The 21,515-nt window shown below is 39.6% G+C and overlaps 1 protein-coding gene across 1 annotated transcript; it reads left to right on the top strand.

Annotated features, from left to right (window-relative positions):
• The first annotated feature begins 10,812 nt into the window (after window positions 1-10,812).
• Window positions 10,813-21,097, top strand: Il1f6 (interleukin 1 family, member 6). The gene is made up of 6 exons (NM_019450.3): window positions 10,813-10,931; window positions 11,201-11,258; window positions 11,347-11,460; window positions 11,932-12,071; window positions 19,781-19,994; window positions 20,860-21,097. The coding sequence occupies exons 2-5, from the start codon at window positions 11,243-11,245 to the stop codon at window positions 19,991-19,993; spliced, it is 483 nt and encodes a 160-aa protein (NP_062323.1). The 5' UTR covers window positions 10,813-10,931; window positions 11,201-11,242; the 3' UTR covers window position 19,994; window positions 20,860-21,097.
• The last annotated feature ends 418 nt before the right edge of the window (window positions 21,098-21,515 follow it).

Below are 21,515 nucleotides of genomic sequence, written 5' to 3' on the forward strand. Positions count from 1 at the left end.
TTCCTCCTCCATTTTTTCCTCTTCTTTCTTCCTCCTCTTCTTGTTCCTCTCCTCTTCTTCCTCTTCTTCTCCTCTTCTTCCTCTTCTCCTTCTCCTCATCTTCTTCCTCTCCTCTTCCTCTTCTTCTTTTCCATCTCCTACCTGAACATCTTGCATCTGTCACCCTAAGTTTAATGACAACCATTCCTTTGGACTTCATTATAATATTATGGCACATGTGGAGATTCCTTTAAAATGTGTTTTTTACATTTATGTGTTTTAACTTTTTATGGAGATGAGGTCATGAAGTGTGCTTCACCTACAGCTTCACATTCTCAGGATTCATTCATGTGAGATGAGATGTTTTAAAGAGAAGACGCCAAAAGATTCAATGGGCTAAATACTTAAATAGAGCCTAGGAGGGAGTAGTCAGAAGTATGAAGTAAGGAACTTCTTCATATTTTACATCCTGGAAGAAAATATCCCCTCTTACCTTCATTGTATTCTGGAAACTTAAATTTCCTCTCTGATTTTTTTCAGTGACACATCACTGTGCAATCAAATTGTAGTGTTTAGCCTCCATATGCATGTGTAGCTTTTAGTACTATTCAATTCTTGTTTTATTGAATTATGATCTGATAAAATACAAGGAATGCAGGGGACTCCCTCCCTTTCAGAGAAAAAGGAGAGGGACATGGAGGAAGGATTATAAGAGGGAATGACATGGAAGGGGTCAGTGGGCAGAATATAAAGTGAAAAAATAAGAAAAATTAAAAAATTAAAATTAAGATACAGGGGATAATTTTGATGCTTCTGTATTTAGTAAAAGCTGATTTGTTAGACTCATGCATGTGTGAACAAATGGCTTTCTGACACTTGTCCCTTCTCTTGGGGTTCTTTTTCTTCTTTTAGTTTATATTGCCCAACTCTGATGTAATGTTTTTTGTTTTATCTTGTTGTATTTTATTTTGTTATGTTTTGTTATTATCTCTTAGAAGCCTCTCCTTTCCTAATGAGAGACAGGGAGTGAATCTAGATGGCAGGGGAGGAGGAGAGGAACTAGGAGTAGTAGAGGAAGGACAAACTGTAACCAGGATACAGTATATGTAAAAAGAATCTATTTTTAATAACAGGGGCTTGGTCCATGGTGTTTTGTCTTTGAAGGTTTCAGGAATAATATCCAAAATATATAAAGAACTCAAGAAGCTAATCACCAGAAAACAAACAACCCAATCAAAAAATGGGGTATAGAACTAAACTGAGATGTCACAACTGAGGAATCTCAAATGGCTGAGAAGCACTTAAAGAAATGTTCAAAGTCCTTAATGATCAGGGAATGCAAATCAAAACAATCCTGAGATTTCACCTTACACCAATCACAATGGCTAAGATCAAAACCTCAGATGATAGCACATGTTGGCATGGATGTGGAGAAAGAGGAACACTCCTCCATTGCTAGTGGGATTACCAACTGGTACAACCACTCTGGAAATCAATCTGGAGGTTCCTCAGAAAATTGGAAATAGATCTACATGAAGAGCCAGCTATACCACCCTTGAGCATATATAAAAGATGCCCCACCATGCCACAGGGGCATGTGTTCCACTATGTTCATAGCAGCCTTATTTGTGATAGCCAGAAGGTAGAAACAACCCAGATGCCCCACAACAGAAGAATGGATAAAGGAAATGTGGTTCATTTACACAATAGAATACTTCTCAGCTATTAAGAATGAGGGCATGCTGAATTTTGCAGGCAAATGGATGGAACTAGAAAATATCATCCTGAGTGAGGTAACTCAGATCCAAAAGGACATGCATGGTATGTACTCACTAATATGTGGATATTAGCCAGAAAAAAAAAAGTACAGAATACCTAGGATTCAATCTACAGAACTCAAGGTTAACAAGCTGAAGGGCCCAGGTGAGGATGCTTCAATCCCATTTGAGAGGGAGAAGAAAGCAATCATGGGGTCATGGGGGAGGGACCTGAGTGGAAAAGGGGGCATGGGGAGGAAGAGGGAAACATGATTGGAGGAAGAAAAGGATTGAAGCCACGAGGGCCATCAGAAAGAACAGAAACAGGAAAACTCAGGAGGTAGGAGGTGGAGGGACCCTCTAGAAGGTACCAGAGACCTGGGATGTGAGAGACTATCAGGACTCAAATGGAGGGACCTTAGATGATATGCCCTACAGTGGGGAGAGGGAACTTGTAGAGTCCACCTCCAGTAGAAAGACAGGGAATCAAGTGGAGGGATGGGGTTGCCATCCCACAGTCAAACACTCTGATTCAGAAATGTTCTTGTCTGAAAGAACTGCAGGGCCAAAAATGGAGAAAAGCCTGAGGAAAAGAAGGTCCAATGGCAGGCCCAAACTAGAAGCCAACTCAAGGAGAGGTTCCAAGAGCTGACACTATTACTGATGCTATGGAGTGCTTACAAACAGAAGTCCAGCATGACTGCCCTCCAAAAGTCCCAACAAGAAGCTGAAAGAGTCAGATGTAAATATTTACACCCAATCAATGGATAGAAACCCCTGTGGTTGAATTAAGGAAAAGCTGGAAGAAGGGAGGAAGAGGGTGGCCTTATAGAAAGACCAGCAGCCTCAATTAACCTGGACCCATGAGATTGCTTAGACACTAAGCCACCAACCAGGTAGCATTCACCAGCTGATATGAGGTCCCCAACACATATACAATAGAGGACTGCCTGGTCTGGACTCAGTGAAAGATGATGCACCTAACCTCCAAGAGACTTGAGGCCCCAGGGAGTGGGGAGGTCTAGTGGGGGTGTGGAGTGGGACATCCTCTTGGAGAAGGGAGGGTGAAGTATGGGATGAGGAACAGTCAGAGGGTAGACTGTGAGTGGGATAAAGTCCAAACTGGAAAAAAAAAGATTATAGGAAAATAAAAAGAAATACAATGTTATGCTTATGTCTTTTTTATTTTATAGGTGATTTGGCATTTTGTCCTTGCAGCTTTCAATATTGTTTCTTTGCTTTCTATGGGGAGCTGCTTCCCCTGATCATGTCTATTTGGACTTGTGAGTGCCTCTTACATTTGAATGTCTGTTTATATCTTTAGATTTCAGCTTTTTTTCTGTTGTTATTTTGTTCAATATAGTCTTTGTGAGTTTATTGTTCATGTCAGCTCCTTCTACCCTGTGGATATTAGGTATGGTCTTTTGATCATAACCCAGATTTCTAGGATTTTGTAGTCTTGTTTTATATTTCTTCTATTGTTCTTAGAATGCAGCATTTCATAAATCCCCTCCACCCCTGACACTTTTTCCACTGATTAGACAAACTTATTTGTGATGCTGTCTACTGTGTCCTTTTCTTGTTTCATTGAGTTTATTTAATTTTCAACATTCCTCCCCCTTGAATCTTATCTGATCCTGGAATGTTCTTTGAAAGCAATCTCATTCTTATAACAAGTTTAAGTTGTTCATATCTTCGAGATTTAGTTGTGGAAGCTGCTATGCACGTAGAAATTCTTCCCTTTTTCTGGCTTATCTGGCTTTCCAGCATATAAATTTTCATAGTAATGTCTAAAGATGTTCTGTCGTCAGTGTTCTGAGTTATGTAGGTCAACTAAAGAAAGAGAGACAGCACAGGATGTATCCAGACTTCCTAGGAGCAAGGTAGAACAGTTCTGATGGACTGAGCCTCACAGCCATGCAGAAGCATATTTGTTGATTGTTATACAAAAGTTGGGATTTGGGGGTGGAGGGAAACAAGTTCCTCATACCAAGTCCCTAATCTAATCTATGTGTTTTATAAAGGCCTGCAACTTTAATCCTTATTGTACACTATTTGCAGTACCCAATAATGCAAGACACTCTAGGTGTGCCAGGGCCATGTGCCAGAGCCATCTTGGAACTAAAATCATTCAAAGGCTGTAAAGATCCTTCAGAAAAATAACTCTATAAATCATAGAAAACAATCACTGTGTTCTACAATGATTTCTCCAAGGTCTGAGTATTTCTAGAAAACAACTGCTTCATTCCTATGTCTACCTTAAACACAATAACTCAAGAAGGAGGTTTTTAGTAACAGCTTCAATCTCATTACTTGCAACAAGTCTGTTTATGTTTTTTGTATCTTTGGGGCTTACTTTTGATAAATGATGTGCACATAAAAATTCTTCTATTTTTATGGCTTATCCGGCTTTCCACCATATAAATTTCTATAGTAATTTCTAATGATATTCTATATTTTTTAAGCTAGCTATGATAACATTTCCTTTTTCTAAATTATTTACTGTAAACATTGTATACACATATTTTCTATGCAGAAATTTTATCTTTATTACAAATCACATCTACTCATGACACATTTTTCACCTTAATTTCATTAATTTGAGTGTCCTCCCTATTTCTTTTAGTGAGATTAGCTAAGGGTTTATAAGTCTTACTTTTCAAAGAACTATCTTTTTGGTGGAAATTATACATTGCTCTTTTAATCTCTGTTTCATTATTTTATTAATGTCAATTTTCTTGGTGAACTTTTCTTCCATGTAGTCAACTCTTTCATACACATTGTTCAGGTTCTTATAAATTTCATTTCACAGACTTTTTTCTATAAAAAGTCATGGGTCAAATTCACCTGATTTTTTTTATATGTACTCTCAAGTCCTTGGTCATTTTTAGCAGTAAACTTTTGAAACATTCATCTGGAATTTTACCTATTTTGTATTCAGTAGTTACAAACTTCTATTGAAGTCATATTGCTGTCTTTTCAGGTTTCTTGCAATTCTGTGTTGCATCTGTTGGTTTGTATATTTCTTTGGATGTGGAGGTTATCTTCCTATTGAGCTGCCTACATTTCAGTTTCAATCCCAGTACCACCCAGTAAGGAGAAAGCAAATTCCTGTACCAGAAACTTCATACCATACAGGATATAGAAATACACCTTAAAATGTACAATAGCATACTGGCACATCATTCTATATCATTAGTGACCACAAAAATGAGAAAGAAAAAAAATCATGGAAAATGTGCTATGAAAGAGAGAATCATATAGAGTAGCAATGAAATAATAAATTAATGACATAAGGAAAGGGGGCAGGTGAAAGGGAGAAATAGAGAAGCTAGGTTAAATACTTGAGTGGAAAAGGCATAGTAGAGTTATAGAATGTATAGGATGTTATAGAAGGCAAGATAAAGGAAAAGGCTTTTAAAAACCCACAAGTTTAGAACTGAAAATTTAAAATTTTACCAATGACTTTAAAAGTTCAAAAACACAAATAAATGATTAAAAATTAAAACCTGAACCAGGCAGTGGTAGCACATGACTTTAATCCCAGCACTTAGGAAACAGAGATATCTGAGTTCAAGGATAGCCTGGTCTACAGAGTGAGTTCCAGGAGAGCCAGGGCTACACAGAGAAACCTTGTCTCACACACACACACACACACACAAAGAATATTAAAATCTGAATATTAAATTATTAAAATTATCAATCCCCTTAATAAGATAAAGTCAAAACACTATCAGATGTACAAATAGAACAAAAGGAAATACATCAGGACCGAAAAAAAAAATTAAAGAAATTAAGAAAAAGAAAACTAATTGGCAAATTCATCTGGAATAACAAAAAAGATAGCAAAAACTATTCTCAACAATAAAAGAACCTCTGGGGGAATCACCATGCCTGACTTAAAGCTGTACTACAGAGCAATTGTGATAAAAACTGCATGGTACTGGTACAGCAACAGACAGGTAGATCAATGGAATAGAATTGAAGACGCAGAAATGAACCCACACACCTATGGTCACTTGATCTTTGACAAGGGAGCTAAAACCATCCAGTAGAAAAAGACAGCATTTTCAACAAATTGTGTTGGCACAACTGGTGGTTATCATATAGAAGAATACCAATTGATCCATTCTTATCTCCTTGTACAAAGCTCAAGTCTAAGTGGATCAAAGACCTCCACATAAAACAAGAGACACTGAAATTTATAGAGGAGAAAGTGGGGAACAGCTTCAAAGATATGGGCACAGGGAAAAATTCCTAAACCACACAGCAATGGCTTGTGCAGTAAGATCAAGAATCCACAAATGGGACTTCATAAAATTGCAAAGCTTTTGTAAGGTAAAAGATACTGTCAATAAGACAAAAAGGCCACCAACAGATTGGGAAAGGATTTTTACCAATCCTAAATTTGATAGGGGACTAATATCCAATATATACAAAGAACTCAAGAAGTTGAACTCCAGAAATTCAAATAACCCCATTTAAAAATGGGGTACAGAGCTAAACAAAGAACTCACAACTGAGGAATACTGAAGGGTGGAGAAGCACTTGAAAAAATGCTCAACATCCTTAATCATCAAGGAAATGCAAATCAAAACAACCCTGGGGTTCCACCTCACACCAGTCAGAATGGCTAAGACCAAAAATTCAGGAGACAGCAGATGCTGGTGAGGATGTGGAGAAAGAGGAACACTCCTCCATTGTTGGTGGAATTGCAAGCTTGTACAACCACTCTGGAAATCAGTCTGGTGGTTCCTCAGAAAAGTCGACATTGTACGACCAGAAGATCCAGCAATACCTCTCCTGGGCATATACCCAGAAGATATTCCAACTAGTAATAAGGACACATGCTTCTCTATGTTCTATGTTCTCTATGCTATGTTTATAGCAGCCTTACTTATAGTAGCCAGAAGCTGGAAAGAACCCAGATGTCCCTCAACAGAGGAATGGATACAGAAAATGTGGTACATTTACACAATGGAGTACTACTACTCAGCTATTACAAACAATGAATTTATGAAATTCTTGGGCAAATGGATGTATCTGGAGGATATCATCCTGAGTGAGGTAACCCAATCACAAATGAACACACATGGGATACACTCACTGATAAGTAGATATTAGCCCAGAAACTTAGAATACCCAAGATACAATTTGCAAAACACAAGAAAATCAAGAAGAAGGAAGACCAATGTGTGGATACTTCAGTCCTCCCTAAAACAGAGAATAAAATATCCATGGAAGGAGTTGCAGAAACAAAGTTTGGAGCTAAGACGAAAGGATGGACCATCCAGAGACTGCCCCACCCGGGGATCCATCCCATAATCGGCCACCAAACGCAGACACTATTGCATATGCCAGCAAGATTTTGCTGAAAGGACCCTGATATAGCTGTCTCCTGTGAGGCTTTGCCAGTGCCTGGCAAATACAGAAGTGGATGCTCACAGTCATCTATAGGATGGAACACAAGGCCCCCAGTGGAGGAGCTAGAGAAAGTACTCAAGGATCTGAAGGGGTCTGCAACCCTATAGGTGGAACAACAATATGAACTAATCAGTACCCTCAGAGCTCGTGTCTCTAGCTGCGTATGTAGCAGAAGAATGGCCTAGTCGGCCATCACTGGGAAGAGAGGCCCCTTGGTCTTGCAAACTTTGTATGCCCCAGTACAGGGGGAATGCCAGGGCAAAGAAGTGGGAGTGAGTGGGTAGGGGAGCAGGGCGGGGGGCATTTTATAGTGGACTTTTGAGATAGCATTTGAAATGTAAATGAAGAAAATATCTAATAAAAAATCTTAACAAAAAGAAAGAAAGAATAAGAAAAACATTCAGCCCAAATGAGAAGAAATACATAAACAAAATTGGATGAATATATTCAAGAGAGAAACAAACCTGAAAACTGAGATACATCAAAGTCAAAATCCTATTAGACATGAGGGCAGAAGGTAAGAAGGGAAATTGAAGAAGGAGGAGGAGGAGGAGGAGGAGGAGAAGGAGGAGGAAAAAAACAAAGAAAGAGAAAGAAAGAAAGAAAGAAAGAAAGAAAGAAAGAAAGAAAGAAAGAAAGAAAGAAAGAAAGAAAGAAGGGAGGGAGGGAGGGAGGGAGGGAGGGAGGGAGGGAGGGAGGGAGGGAGGGAGGGAGGGAGGGAGGGAGGGAGGGAAGGAAGGAAGGAAGGAAGGAAGGAAGGAAGGAAGGAAGGAAGGAAGGAAGGGAAGGAAGGAAGGAAAGAAAGAAAGATAGAGAAAGGGAAGAAAAGGAGAAAATGGGGTATTATACTAGTTTCTTTCTGGGGCCTCAAAAGTTGGAAACTGCCATTGTATTCCAGGCGTGGGTCAAGGGTCAAATGTACTGATGGATGCATGTCTTCTCAATGGTTCATGTTGTTACTGAGTCTGCACTGAGGAAGTATCTACGGTCCACCAGAGTTGTCAGTACAGTGGTAGCTTTCTTTCTTCATGTGACAGGACCTCTGCTGGCAATGCTTAGATTTACATCTCATGGTCTTGAATATTAATTCCCCATCTCAACACTCTCCAGATTGTATGGTCTAGCTAATATGTTAGCTCAATATCTGCCAAGTGCATTAGGACTGTGGAAAGCAAACAGTACAGAAATTGGTATGGGTGAAAGATTTGTCTTCATACTGTCAAAACATTCTTATTATTAATTGCCCTGCTGGAGGAATATAGTTATCGGTGTCTTGTTGTGGTGAATTAAATAAAAATTACCACCATAGACTCATAGGGAGTGGCACTATTAGGAGATGTAGCCTTGTTGGAGTAGGTGTGTCCATATTGAAGGAAATATATCACTGGGGACAGGCTTTGAGCTCTCAGGCCAGGCCCAGTGTCTCACTCTCTTCCTGCTCTCTCTGCCAATCTAGATGTAGAACTCCAGCACCAGGTCTGCCTGGATGCTGCCTTGTTTTCCACCATAATGACAATCAAATAAACCTCTGAATTGTAAGCTAGCCCCAATTAAATATTTTCCTTTGAAGAGTTGTTTTGGTCATGGCGTCTTTTCATAGCAATAGAAACCCTAACTAAGACATTTGTACAACCTTGGAAATTTCTCAGGCTCTACAGCAGTGAACAAAGTTTCCCAAATTAGATCTGTATACCACCCTTGGGCTCAAAGCTACCAAATTCTTAAGAGTTATTTTCAGTAGATGAAATCTGTTCCTAGCTATCCAAGATAAGCTGTCTCTGATTCTCCAGCTTGGCTTCATTCTGTCTTTCTCTTTCTCCTTTGGCTTGGTGCCAACAAAGCCCATTTGTATAGTTTTCAGAGATTAGAGGAAAAATGGCTTCAGGGCTCTGAACCTGTTTCCTCCCAGCCCCAAGCATGCCCAGAGCCCTGACCACTTGCTTTTGGTGTTGATTTGATTGTTACAGAGCATGGGCCTTATATTTTAAACACAGAAGGCATAGCAATAAAATTTTTTGAGATAGAATCTGTCTACATTGCCCTGAATCTCCTGGAACTCACCATGTAGACCAGGCTGAGCTCAAACTCACAGAGATCCGCTTGCCTCTGCCTTCAGAGTGTTGAGATTTAAGGCATGCACCACCACGCCAGGCTGGTATAGCAATTTTTAATGTTCTTTTCTTTCAGATCTTGATTCTGTAGGTTGGAGTAGAGCCTGGGCTTTTGTATTTCTGACCAGATGTCAAATGATGCCAATACAACATGCATAATCTACACTTTAGAATCAATTGTTAGCACAGTTATAAATGTTTAAAGTTTTACTTTGAATATATATTATTTGAATGCAAATGTCTTCCTTTTGAATATTGAACTATTGGCTTGTTGGGGTTTTCTTTAGAGCAGGGCACTTGTTTAGGAGAAGACTACAGGGAATTCAGTAGACACTAGTTACTTTTATAGGTAACTGTGGCTGGGACCCACTAGGGGCCCTCTAAGAAGCCTGAGAATTGCCTGTCAGAAGACTAGGAGGCCGGGACCTTATCCACCAGTCCCTTAACTCATTGGTAGTATTTGTCCCTCAGATGGAACCCACTAAGGTATGAAAGTGACATGTTTTCAGATCTTTCAGAGGCACACTGTAACTCCTATACAGGAAAAGGCATCAAAATCATTGCCTCAGTTTCCTTTCAGAAAAATCTAACGATGGGCACTCTGACAACTGATAGACCATCTGACAACTAGGCCTAAGCATGACAAACATGGCACCATCAAATGCTGACCTTCCTGCTCCCCTCTCTTGCAAAACCATCGGATTCCCTTATTTGGCCACTTCCTTGTTGTGCCTGACTCCTTCCTGGGGGTAACTACGGAGATCCAGCTATCAAATTTTCCTATTTTGCTACATTGACTAACAAGTCCAACCAGAACCTACCTACTCATTCTAGCCCACTCTACCATGATCTTCCTCCTTTTTCCCTTTAAAAATAATTCTTACAGATCCATTTACTGCTGCTTCTGCCCATTTCAGATACAGCCACCTTGTGTCTCTGTCTTGCTTAATAAAATTGCTGTTTGGGTGTGATCTGTGCCTAATAGAGTGTCGAAAGGGAGCACCCCAAATGTGAGTGGTTCATCAGACTTCCTCTTCCTATAACAAGATAATGACTTAAATCTGCTGAAATGTGGACAGGCAGTCCAGGAGATGTCTTTGCTTTGGTCAGAACTTGCGGTGGAGAAGCAACGTGAATATTGGCTGGGAGAAGGTGGAATATCCACTGGAGTCAGCCTGAGGTGACTTGTATCAGTTTAAAAATAATATAGGACTTAGAGAATCGTCTTCTTATACACACTTGCACTTCCTGTAGGTTCCTACTAATAGAAGCAATATTCTAGTACTTCATCTTACGTCACCTAGTCCAGTCATCCATCCTGGGGAAATCCCATGAAGTTTCTTTCCTCCATCAGGTTAAAATATGTGACCTATTTCCTGATTACTGCTCTCACAGGTTTAGCAAGCCCTCCCTTTCCAATGTTTCCTAAGTCACAAGCATACTACAATTGCCATTTATTCCAACAGATGCTTAACAAGCCCTCCAGCACATGGAACCAGCAATTATCTAGGGTGTCCAGCAGTCCTAGGTGCACTGAGGCATAACCTCCTCTTTTCGTGTTGTGGATAAAAGGCTTGGACCTTAGTAGAGCTTGTCAGAGAAGCTGAGCACAGTAGTGGGTGTAGTTCTGTAGTGTGCAGACACATTCCTATTCAATCAGGTTAGAAACGCAGCCTGTGGCTTTCAGCCACTGCCCAGAATCTCTTGCTGCTTGGCTCTGACCTTGGTGCTCTCTGTCCCCTTGTACCTCAGGCCTACATGGGAACTAGAGTAGCTGCTTCTCTTGGACAATAAGATGAATCTAAGGATACAATGGGACCTTGTGACGCTTGGTTTAGAGAATCTGCCTGGGGTCACAGTTAAGGCGTTCACCAGCTCATCTGACCTGGGTCAAACTGTGACTTAGGACTAACTCTGTGTCTTTCCTAGGGTCAATCTGCAGATTGGCAGCTCAGAAACAACATCACCATAATGAATAAGGAGAAAGGTAAAGATCATCTTCATGAAGAAGCAAAAGATTGGAAAGGGGAGATATTCTGTGCCTTCGACCTTTTTACTTTTTACTTTCCTTACAGAACTAAGAGCAGCATCACCTTCGCTTAGACATGTTCAGGATCTTAGTAGTCGTGTGTGGATCCTGCAGAACAATATCCTCACTGCAGTCCCAAGGAAAGAGCAAACAGTTCCAGGTGAGTAGCCCTGGCCCTTTGTGGCAGCCCCTCTGGCTAATGTTGTGAGTGTGTCCTCGGCCTTTCATTTTACCACACATGTGTTAACTGCCCGTATCTGGAGAAGAGCATTGCATGGATAATTTAGAAGAGAGGGCAGTCATAGTCTTAGACAACCAAGGGATGGGTCAAGGAAAAAGGAGGTAGGTGACCCTAGGAGGAATGGAAGGTTAGGTTGAGGAAATGGTGGGAGATTTTTTTTTTCTGTGAAGCTCCAAAGAGTTAAATAAAAGAGAAAGGTCTATGAGGTGAATTTTGGAATCCATGAGAAGTTGTCAATCACATGAATGGGATGCCTCTCTGAGCCCACTGGTGTGTGGCAGTGACAGGAAGGTTGGTGAGAAGATTGCAGCCTCTGTTTTGTTGTGCTGAGTTTAGAGACGATGCTTTGGAAACATGAGCTGAACCCTGCTCTCTGCCTTGCATTTGTAGTCACTATTACCTTGCTCCCATGCCAATATCTGGACACTCTTGAGACGAACAGGGGGGATCCCACGTACATGGGAGTGCAAAGGCCGATGAGCTGCCTGTTCTGCACAAAGGATGGGGAGCAGCCTGTGCTACAGCTTGGGGTGAGTTTAGAAAAGAAGGAGCTGCTCTCTCCTGGCCAAGGATGAGGGGCCCAACCTTTTCACAAAGCACTCACTTAACAGAAACTCTGATTTTCAAATCTTTTAAAAGATAATTACCAGATTATCCTTATACTGATTTAAGGGTTCATACATCACCAAAGAATAAGGAAAAATGTAGGGGATTTTTTTAAACCAACTCTCCAAAATAACATTTTCTTTCATCTTACAAAAGTAAGTTATATGTGAGCACATGTGTGTATAAATAAGTCAGATTGGCACTGGATAATCTTCCTTCATCTCTACCCACATTATTTTTATTTTCTTTATTTTTTTAATTTTTATTGGATGTTTTTCTTATTTACATTTAAACTGTTAACCTCTTTCCTCGATTCCCCTCCGAAAACCTCCTATCCCATCCCCCATCCCCCTCCTCCCCAACCCACCCACTCCCACTTCCCTTTCCTGACATTCCCCTACACTGGGGCATAGAGCCTTCACAGGACCAAGGGCCTCTCCTCCCACTGATGTCCAACTAGGCCATCCTCTGCTACATATGCAGCTGGAGCCATGAGTCCCACCATGTATACTCTTTGGTTGGTGGTTTAGTCCCTAGGAGTTCTGGGGTACTGGTTAGTTCATATTGTTGTTTCTCCTATGGGACTGCAAACCCCTTCAGCTCCTTGGGTAATTTCTCTAGCTCCTTCTTTAGGGACACTGTGCTAAGTCCCATGGATGACTGTGAGCATCCACCTCTGTATTTGTAAGGTACTGGCCGAGCCTCTCAGGAGACAGCCATATCAGGGTCCTGACAGCAAGCTCTCATTGGCATCCATAATAGTGTCTGGGTTAGGGGGCTGTTTATGGGATTAGTCCCCAGATGGGGCAGTCTCTGGATGGTCATTCCTTCAGGCTTGACTCCAAACTTTGTCTCTGTGACTCATTCCATGAGTATTTTGTTCCCCACTCTAAGAAAGATCTAAGTATCCACATTTTGGTCTTCCTTCTTCTTGAGTTTCATGTGTATTGCAAATTCTGACCTTCATGAGTATTCTGACCTTCTGGGGAATATCCACTTATCAGTGAGTGCATATCCTGTGTGTTCTTTTGGAATTGTGTTACCTCACTCAGGATGATATCCTCCAGATCCATCCATTTGCCTAAGAATTTCATAAATTCATTGTTTTTAATAGCTGCATAGTAGTCCATTGTGAAAATGTACCACATTTTCTGTATCCACTTCTCTGTTAAGGGACATCTAGGTCCTTTCCAGCTTCTGGCTATTATAAATAAGGCTGCTATGAACATAGTGGAGCATGTGTCCTTAGTAAAGGTTGAAGCATCTTCTGGGTATATGCCCAGGAGAGGTATTACTGGATCTTCTGGTAGTAGTACTATGTCCAGTTTTCTGAGGAACCACCAGACTGATTTCCAGAGTGGTTGTACCAGCTTACAATCCCACCAGCAAAGGAGGAGTGCTACTCTTTCTTCACATCCTCGCCAGCATCTGCTGTTACCTGAGGTTTTTATCTTAGCCATTCTGACAGGTGTGAGGTAGAATCTCAGGGTTGTTTTGATTTTCAATTCCCTGATGATTAAGGATGTTGAACAGTTTTTTAGGTATTTCTCAGCCATTCAGTATTCCTCGGGTGAGAATTCTTTGTTTACCTCTGTACTACCTTTTTAATGTGGTTATTTGGTTCTCTGGAGTCTAACTTCTTGATTTCTTTGTATATATTGGATATTAGCCCTCTATCTGATTTAGGATTGGTAAAGATCTTTTCCCAATCTGTTGGTTGCCTTTTTGTCTTATTGAGGGTGTCTTTTGCCTTACAGAAACTTTGCAATTTTATGAGGTCCCATTTGACCATTCTTGATCTTACAGCATAAGCCATTGCTGTTCTGTTCAGGAATTTTTCCCCTGTGCCCATATCTTCGAAGCTCTTCCCCACTTTCTCCTCTATAAGTTTCAGTGTCTCTGGTTTTATGTGGAGTTCCTTGTTCCACTTGGACTTGAGCTTTATACAAGGAGATAAGAATGGATCAATTCACATTCTTCTACATGATAACTGCCAGATAAGCCAGCACCATTTGTTGAAAATGTTGGGTTTCTTCCACCTAATGGTTTTAGCTCCTTTGTCAAAGATCAAGTGACCATAGGTGTGTGGGTTCATTTCTGGGTCTTCAATTCTATTCCATTGATCTACCTGTCTGTAACTGTGCCAGTACCGTGCAGTTTTTAATCACAATTGCTCTGTAGTACAGCTTGAGGTAACACATTGTAATTCCACCATAGGATCCTTTACTGCTGACAATAGTTTTTGCTATCCTAGGTTTTTTGTTATTCCAGGTAAATTTGAAAATTGCCCTTTCTTACTCTGTGAATAATTGAGTTGGAATTTTGATGGGAATTGGATTGAATCTGTAGATTGCTTTTAGCAAGCTAACCACTTTTACTATATTAATCCTGCCAATCTATGAGCATTTGAGATCTTTCCATCTTCTGAGATCTTCTTCAATCTCTTTCTTCAGAGACTTGAAGTTCTTATCATACAAAACTTTCCCTTCCTTAGTTGGAGTCACACCAAGGTATGTTATATTATTTGTGACTATTGTGAATGGTGTTGTTTCCCTAATTTCTTTCTCAAACTGTTTATCCTTTGTGTAGAGAAAGGCCACGGATTTGTTTGAGTTAATTTTATATCCAGCTACTACACTGAAACTGTTTATCAGGTTTAGGAGATCTCTGGTGGAATTTTTGGTGTCACTTATGTATACTATCATATCATCTGCAAATAGTGATATTATGACTTCTTCCTTTCAAATTTGTATCTCTTTGATCTCCTTTTGTTGTCGAATTACTCTGGCTAGGGTTTCAAATACTATATTGAATAGGTAGGGAGAGAGTGGGCAGCCTTGTCTAGTCCCTGATTTTAGTCTGATTGCTTCAAGTTTCTCTCCATTTAGTTTGATGTTGACTACTGGCTTGCTGTAGATTGCTTTTATTATGTTTATGTATAGGCATTGAGTTCCTGATCTTTTCAAGACTTTTATCATGAACAGGTATTGGATTATGTCAAATGCTTTCTCAGCATCTAATGAGATGATAATATGGTTTTTGACTTTGAGTTTGTTTATATAGTGGTTGACATTGATGGATTTCTGTATATTGAACCATCCCTGAATCCCTGGGATGAAGCCTAGTTAATCATAATGGATGATCATTTTGATGTGTTCTTGGATTCAGCTTGGGAGAATTTTATTGGGTATTTTTGCAACGATATTCATAAGGGAAATTGGTCTGAAGTTCTCTTTCTTTGTTCAGTCTTTTTTTGGTTTAGGTATCAGAATAATTGTGGCTTCATAGAACAAATTAGATAGAGGACCTTCTGTTTCTGTTTTGTGGAAGAGTTTTCAGAGTGTTGGAAGTAGGTCCTCTTTGAAGGTCTGATAGAACTCTGCACTAAACCCATCTGGTCCTGGGCTTTTTTGGTTGGGAGACTATTAATGACTTGCTATTTCTGCTATTTCTTTAGGGGATATGAGACTGTTTAGACCATTAATCTGATCCTGATTTAACTTTGGTACATGGTATCTGTCTAGGACTTGTCCATTTCATCCAGGTTTTATAGTTTTGTTAAGTATAGCCTTTTGTAGTAAGATCTGATGATGCTTTAGATTTCCTCAGATTCTGTTGTTATGTCTCCTTTTTTCATTTCTGATTTTGTTAATTAGGATACAGTCCTTGTGCCCTCTAGTTAGTATGGCTAAGGGTTTGTCCATCTTGTTGATTTTCTCAAAGAACGAGCTCCTCATTTGGTTGATTCTTTGAATAGTTCTTCTTGTTTCCACTTGGTTGATTTTAGCCCTGACTTTGATTATTTCCTGCTGTCTACTCTCTTGGGAGAATTTGCTTCCTTTTGTTCTACAGCTTCTAGGTGTGCTGTCAGGCTGCTAGTGTGTGCTTTCTCTAGTTTCTTTTTGGAGGCACTCAGAGCTATGAGTTTTCCTCTTAGGACTGCTTTCATTGTGTCCCATAAGTTTGGGTATGTTGTGGCTTCATTTTCATTAAACTGTAAGAAGTCTTTAATCTCTTTCTTTATTTCTTCCTTGATCAAGTTATCATTGAGTAGTGTTGTTAAGCTTCCATGTGTATGGTTGTTTTCTATTAGTTATGTTGTTATTGAAGATCAGCCTTATTCCATGGTGATCTATTAGGATGCATGGGATAATTTCAATATTTTTGTATCTGTTGAGGCCTGTTTTGTGACCAATTATATGGTCAATTTTGGAGAGGTGCGGATTAGCCTTTTGTATTAGGATAAAATGTTCTATAGATATCTATTAAATCCATTTATTTCATAACTTCTGTTAGTTTCAGTGTGTCTCTGTTTAGTTTCAGTATCCAGGATCTGTCCATTGATGAGAGTGGGGTGTTGATGTCTCCCACGATTATTGTGAGCAGTACAATGTGTGCTTTGAGCTTTACTAAAGTTTCTTTAATGAATGTGGATGCCCTTGTATATGGAGCATAGATATTCAGAATTGAGAGTTCATCTTGATAGATTTTACCTTTGATGAGTATGAAGTGTCCCTCCTTGTCTTTTTTGAAAACTTTAGGTTGAAAGTTGATTTTATTTGATATTAGAATGGCTACTCCAGCTTGTTTCTTCAGACCATTTGCTTGGAAAATTGTTTTCAGGCCTTTTTCTCTGAGGTAGTGTCTGTCTTTATCCATGAGGTGGGTTTCCAGTTTGCAGCAAAATGTTGGGTCCTGTTTTTGTAGCCAGTCTATTAGTCTATGTCTTTTTATTGGGGAATTGAATCCATTGATATTAAGTGATATTAAGGAAAAGTAATTGTTGTTTTCTGTTATTTTTGTTGTTAGAGTTGGGATTCTGTTCATCTGACTATCTTATTTTAGGTCTGTTGAAAGATAACTTTCTTGCTTTTTCTAGGGCTTAGTTTCCCTTTTGTGTTGGAGTTTTCCCTTTATTATCCTTTGAAGGGCTGGATTTGTGGAAAGATATTGTGTGAATTTGGTTTTTTCATGAAATACCTTGGTTTCTCCATCTATGGTAATTAAGAGTTTTGCTGGGTATAGTAGCCTGGGCTGGCATTTGTGTTCTCTTAGGGTCAATATGACATCTGTCCAGGATCTTCTGACTTTCATAGTCTCTGGTGAGAAATCTGGTGAAATTATAATAGGCCTGTCTTTATAGGTTACTTGACCTACTGCTTTTAATATCTATCTTTGTTTAGTGCATTTGGTGTTTTGATTATTATGTGTTGGCAGGAATTTCTTTACTGGTCCAGTCTATTTGGAGTTCTGTAGGCATCTTGTATGTTCATGGGCATCTCTTTCTTTAGATTAGAGAAGTTTTCTTCTATAATTTTGTTGAAGATATTTACTGGCCCTTTAAGTTGAAATTTTTTCATTTTCATCTATACCTATTATTCTTTGGTCTTTTCGTTGTGTCTTGGATTTCCTGAATGTTTTGAGGTAGGATCTTTTTGTATTTTTGCATTTTCTTCAACTGTTGTGTATATGTTTTCTATGGAATCTTCTGCACCTGATGTTCTTTCTTCCATCACTTGTATTCTGTTGGTGATGCTTGCATCTATGGCTCCTGATTTCTTTCCTAGGTTTTCTATCTCCAGAGTTGTCTCCCTTTGTGATTTCTTTATTGTTTCTACTTCCATTTTTATATCCTGGATGGTTTTGTTCAATTCCTTCACCTGTTTACCTGTGTTCTCCTATAATTCTTTGAGGGAGTTATTAATGTCCCTCTTAAAATCCTCTACTTGCATCATGAGATATAATTTTTTAATCCAAATCTTGCTTTTCCAGTGTGTTGAGGTATCCAGGACTTGCTGTGGTGGGAGTACTGGGTTCTGATGATGCCAAGTAGTCTTGATTTCTTTTGGTAAGATTCTTGTGTTTGCCTTTCACCATCTGGTAATCTCTGGTGTTAGATATTCTTGCTTTAGATAGCTGGAGCTTGCTCTTCCTGTGACTCTGTAAGCCTGTATCAGCACTCCTGGGAGACCAGCTCTCTCCTGGCAAGACCAGTGCACAGAGGACTGTGGAACAGTCCCACCTCTTGTCTTCAGATATAGGCCCATAGAACCCTGTCCCAGCTGCCCTGCTGCTTCTGTGGCCTGTGAGCTCCTACGTGAACCTGCCTTAAAGAGACACTGGAGAGAAAATGCTGATCTCACCTGAGTACTGGGTTCAGAATACTCCTTGGAAGCAAGCTCTCCTCTGGCAGGGAAGGTGCACAGAGGACTGAGCTTCACATTATTTTTAAGATAAGATCTCTTACCAAATCTGGAGCTCACCAACTAAGCTGGTCTGTCTGGCCAGTGTACAAAAAACAAGGACATTTAAACTGTCACAGAGTGTATGAGTTTATCTTCTAGACAAAATTTCACTGATAATTTTTGTGAAAAAATATATATAAGTCTCTGCAATGGTCATCTTAATTTTATTTAATAAAAAAATATATTATAGTAAGGCAATTTAAACTAGACCTCTTGGCACCATAATTATTATCTTGATTTATTTCAATGAGCAGTCATAGGCAAATGCTCAGTTTTATGATTAAACAAAATAGAATGATTTTTGACTAGGAAATAAGTTGTCAATGTCAAGATACTTGAGTGGTACAGGGAGTAACATTATTGGAGGTGTGGCCATATTGAGTTAGGCATAGCTTTGATAGAGGAAATATGTCTCAGTCTTCCTCCTGCTGTCTGTGGATCAAGATGTAGAACTCTAACCTCCTTCTCTAGCATCATGTATGTCTGCACGATGACATACTTCTCACCATAATGATAGTGGACTAAGCCTCTGAAACTATAAGCCAACCCCAGTTAAATGTTTTGCTTTGTAAGAGTTGCTGTGGTCATAGAATCTCTTCACAGCAATGAAACCCTAACTATAACAGGTGGTTACAATTGGAGACAAGAAAGTGCCATTTGTCTAGTGAGTGAAGGGTAGGGATACTGCCTACACAGATCAACCTACAACACATGAAAGGACATCCCCTGACAATAAAGATGTCCATAGTGCTAACATTAAAGAAATTTCACAAAGACAATTGTATTTCACTCAAAATTTATGCTATTGTGTAAACATTCTTTGAACATCTTTATTTGTAGGAAACAGGAAGTGAATGGCTAAAACAATGGTGTATTATCTCCAAAACTTATGCCAATTTATTCTTTCAAAACATTAAGAGTGAATGAGGTAGGCAGTGATGGTGTATGCCTTTAATCCCAGCAACTAGGAGACAGAGGCAGGCAGATCTCTGAGTTCAAGGCTATTCTGGTCTACAGAGAGGAGGGTGGAGAGAGAGAGAGAGATTGAGAGAGATTGAGAGAGAGAGAGAGAGAGAGAGAGAGAGAGAGAGAGAGAGAGAGATTGAGAGAGAGAGAAACAGCTAGACATGGTGGTACCTGCCTCTGATCTTAGCATTGAGACTACCCAGAGAGAATTTGTCTCAAGAATTTGTCTCAAAACATTGAAAATACAAACAAAATTGAAATTTTGTGTCTACTATACTCTTAACATATATTTGGAGTATATAAGTCTCTAATGAGAACCAGAAGTCTCCGGGCTGCTTTAAAAGATGGAGTCTGATGTTTGAAAACAAGTGAAGAGTTCCCGTGGTGACATTTCTTCCTGGGATCTCCTTCTCACCCACCAGGAAGGGAACATAATGGAAATGTACAACAAAAAGGAACCTGTAAAAGCCTCTCTCTTCTATCACAAGAAGAGTGGTACAACCTCTACATTTGAGTCTGCAGCCTTCCCTGGTTGGTTCATCGCTGTCTGCTCTAAAGGGAGCTGCCCACTCATTCTGACCCAAGAACTGGGGGAAATCTTCATCACTGACTTCGAGATGATTGTGGTACATTAAGGTCAGTCTTGTAATGGGTGCTGCTTCCCAAGCAGAGAACCTCACCTTTGCTTCCACCATTCTAGTTCTCCAAGCCATTCTTTTTTTTACATGAATACTGTTATCCTGCTTCATCCTTGAGAGGAAGTGGCTTTGTTCATGTTAACCTAAAAGTTAGACTCATCTGGGAAGCAAAAATTTCATTTGAGAAAATATCTCCATTATATTGGCTTGTCAGCAAGTCTAAATGATCTAAATGCTGCTATTTTCTTGATTAGTGGGTGATACAGGAGGGCCAAGACCATTGTGGCTGGTGCTACACCTGGGTAGGTGGTTCCAGGGGGTATAAGACGGCAAGCTGAGTAAACCACACAGATAAATCAGTATTCCTCTGTGGTCTCTGCTTCCAATCTAGCCTCCAGATTCCTGTCTAGAGTTCTTGCACTGACTTCCATCAGTGATTCCCAACTGTTAACTGGTACTTGGAAGCTTAAATTGAAACAAAACATTTCCTTGCTAAGTTGTTTTTGGTAAATGTTTCATCCCAGAAACAAAGAAGCAAACAGACATACCCAATTTTCAAAGATAGAAAACAGATTAGAAGGTGATGCGTAGCAAAGCTTAATCCTAGAATAAAAGAAAGAATCTGTTACTGGCCTTTTGACTCAAGGTGAATTGGTGCCCTCCCTCCAACATATTTATGGATTGATCTAAATGCTGGTGTAGGCTATGGGGGAAATGATAGTGGTATCCTAGACTTCTTTGTCATGGTCATGTAGTTAAATCATGACATCATCACAAAACTAATGAAGAGACCTCTAGCTATATACTTCCTGGTAATATGTAAGCTAATATATAAATGGTGATCATCTGTGTTCACACTTTAGGTTTTTAGACACATTGCTCTGTGGCACTCTCTCAAGATTTCTTGGATTCTAACAAGAAGCAATCAAAGACACCCCTAACAAAATGGAAGACTGAAAAGAAAGCTGAGCCCTCCCTGGGCTGTTTTTCCTTGGTGGTGAATCAGATGCAGAACATCTTACCATGTTTTCATCCAAAGCATTTACTGTTGGTTTTTACAAGGAGTGAATTTTTTAAAATAAAATCATTTATCTCATTTGCATTTTTGAATACAATGATTTTAGTGGAATAAAATAGCCATATTATTTTTGCATTTATAGTTTGTAAAGCAAGTTCACATGCTCTCTCTCTCTCTCTCTCTCTCTCTCTCTCTCTCTCTCTCTCTCTCTCTCTCTCTCTCTGTAGTTTTACATGCATACGCATGTGAAAGCCATAAGTTGATGTCAGGTATCTTGCTTAATCACCCTCCACCTTCTATATTGAGACAGAGTCTTTCATTTGGGCTCAGAGATTGCCAACTCAGCTGGTGTAGCTAGCCAGCTTGCTCATAGAGAACTCTGTCTCTACCTTCAGAGGTATGGGATTACAAATGGGACGCACGCTGGTTAAGGTGTTTTGTTTTGTTTTGTTTTGTTTTGTTTTGTTTTGTTTTGTTTTCAACTTGAGGCAAGCAGAGGTC

This window comes from Mus musculus, chromosome 2 (genome assembly GCF_000001635.26).
Source record: "Mus musculus strain C57BL/6J chromosome 2, GRCm38.p6 C57BL/6J".
Taxonomy (NCBI): Eukaryota; Metazoa; Chordata; class Mammalia; order Rodentia; family Muridae; genus Mus; species Mus musculus.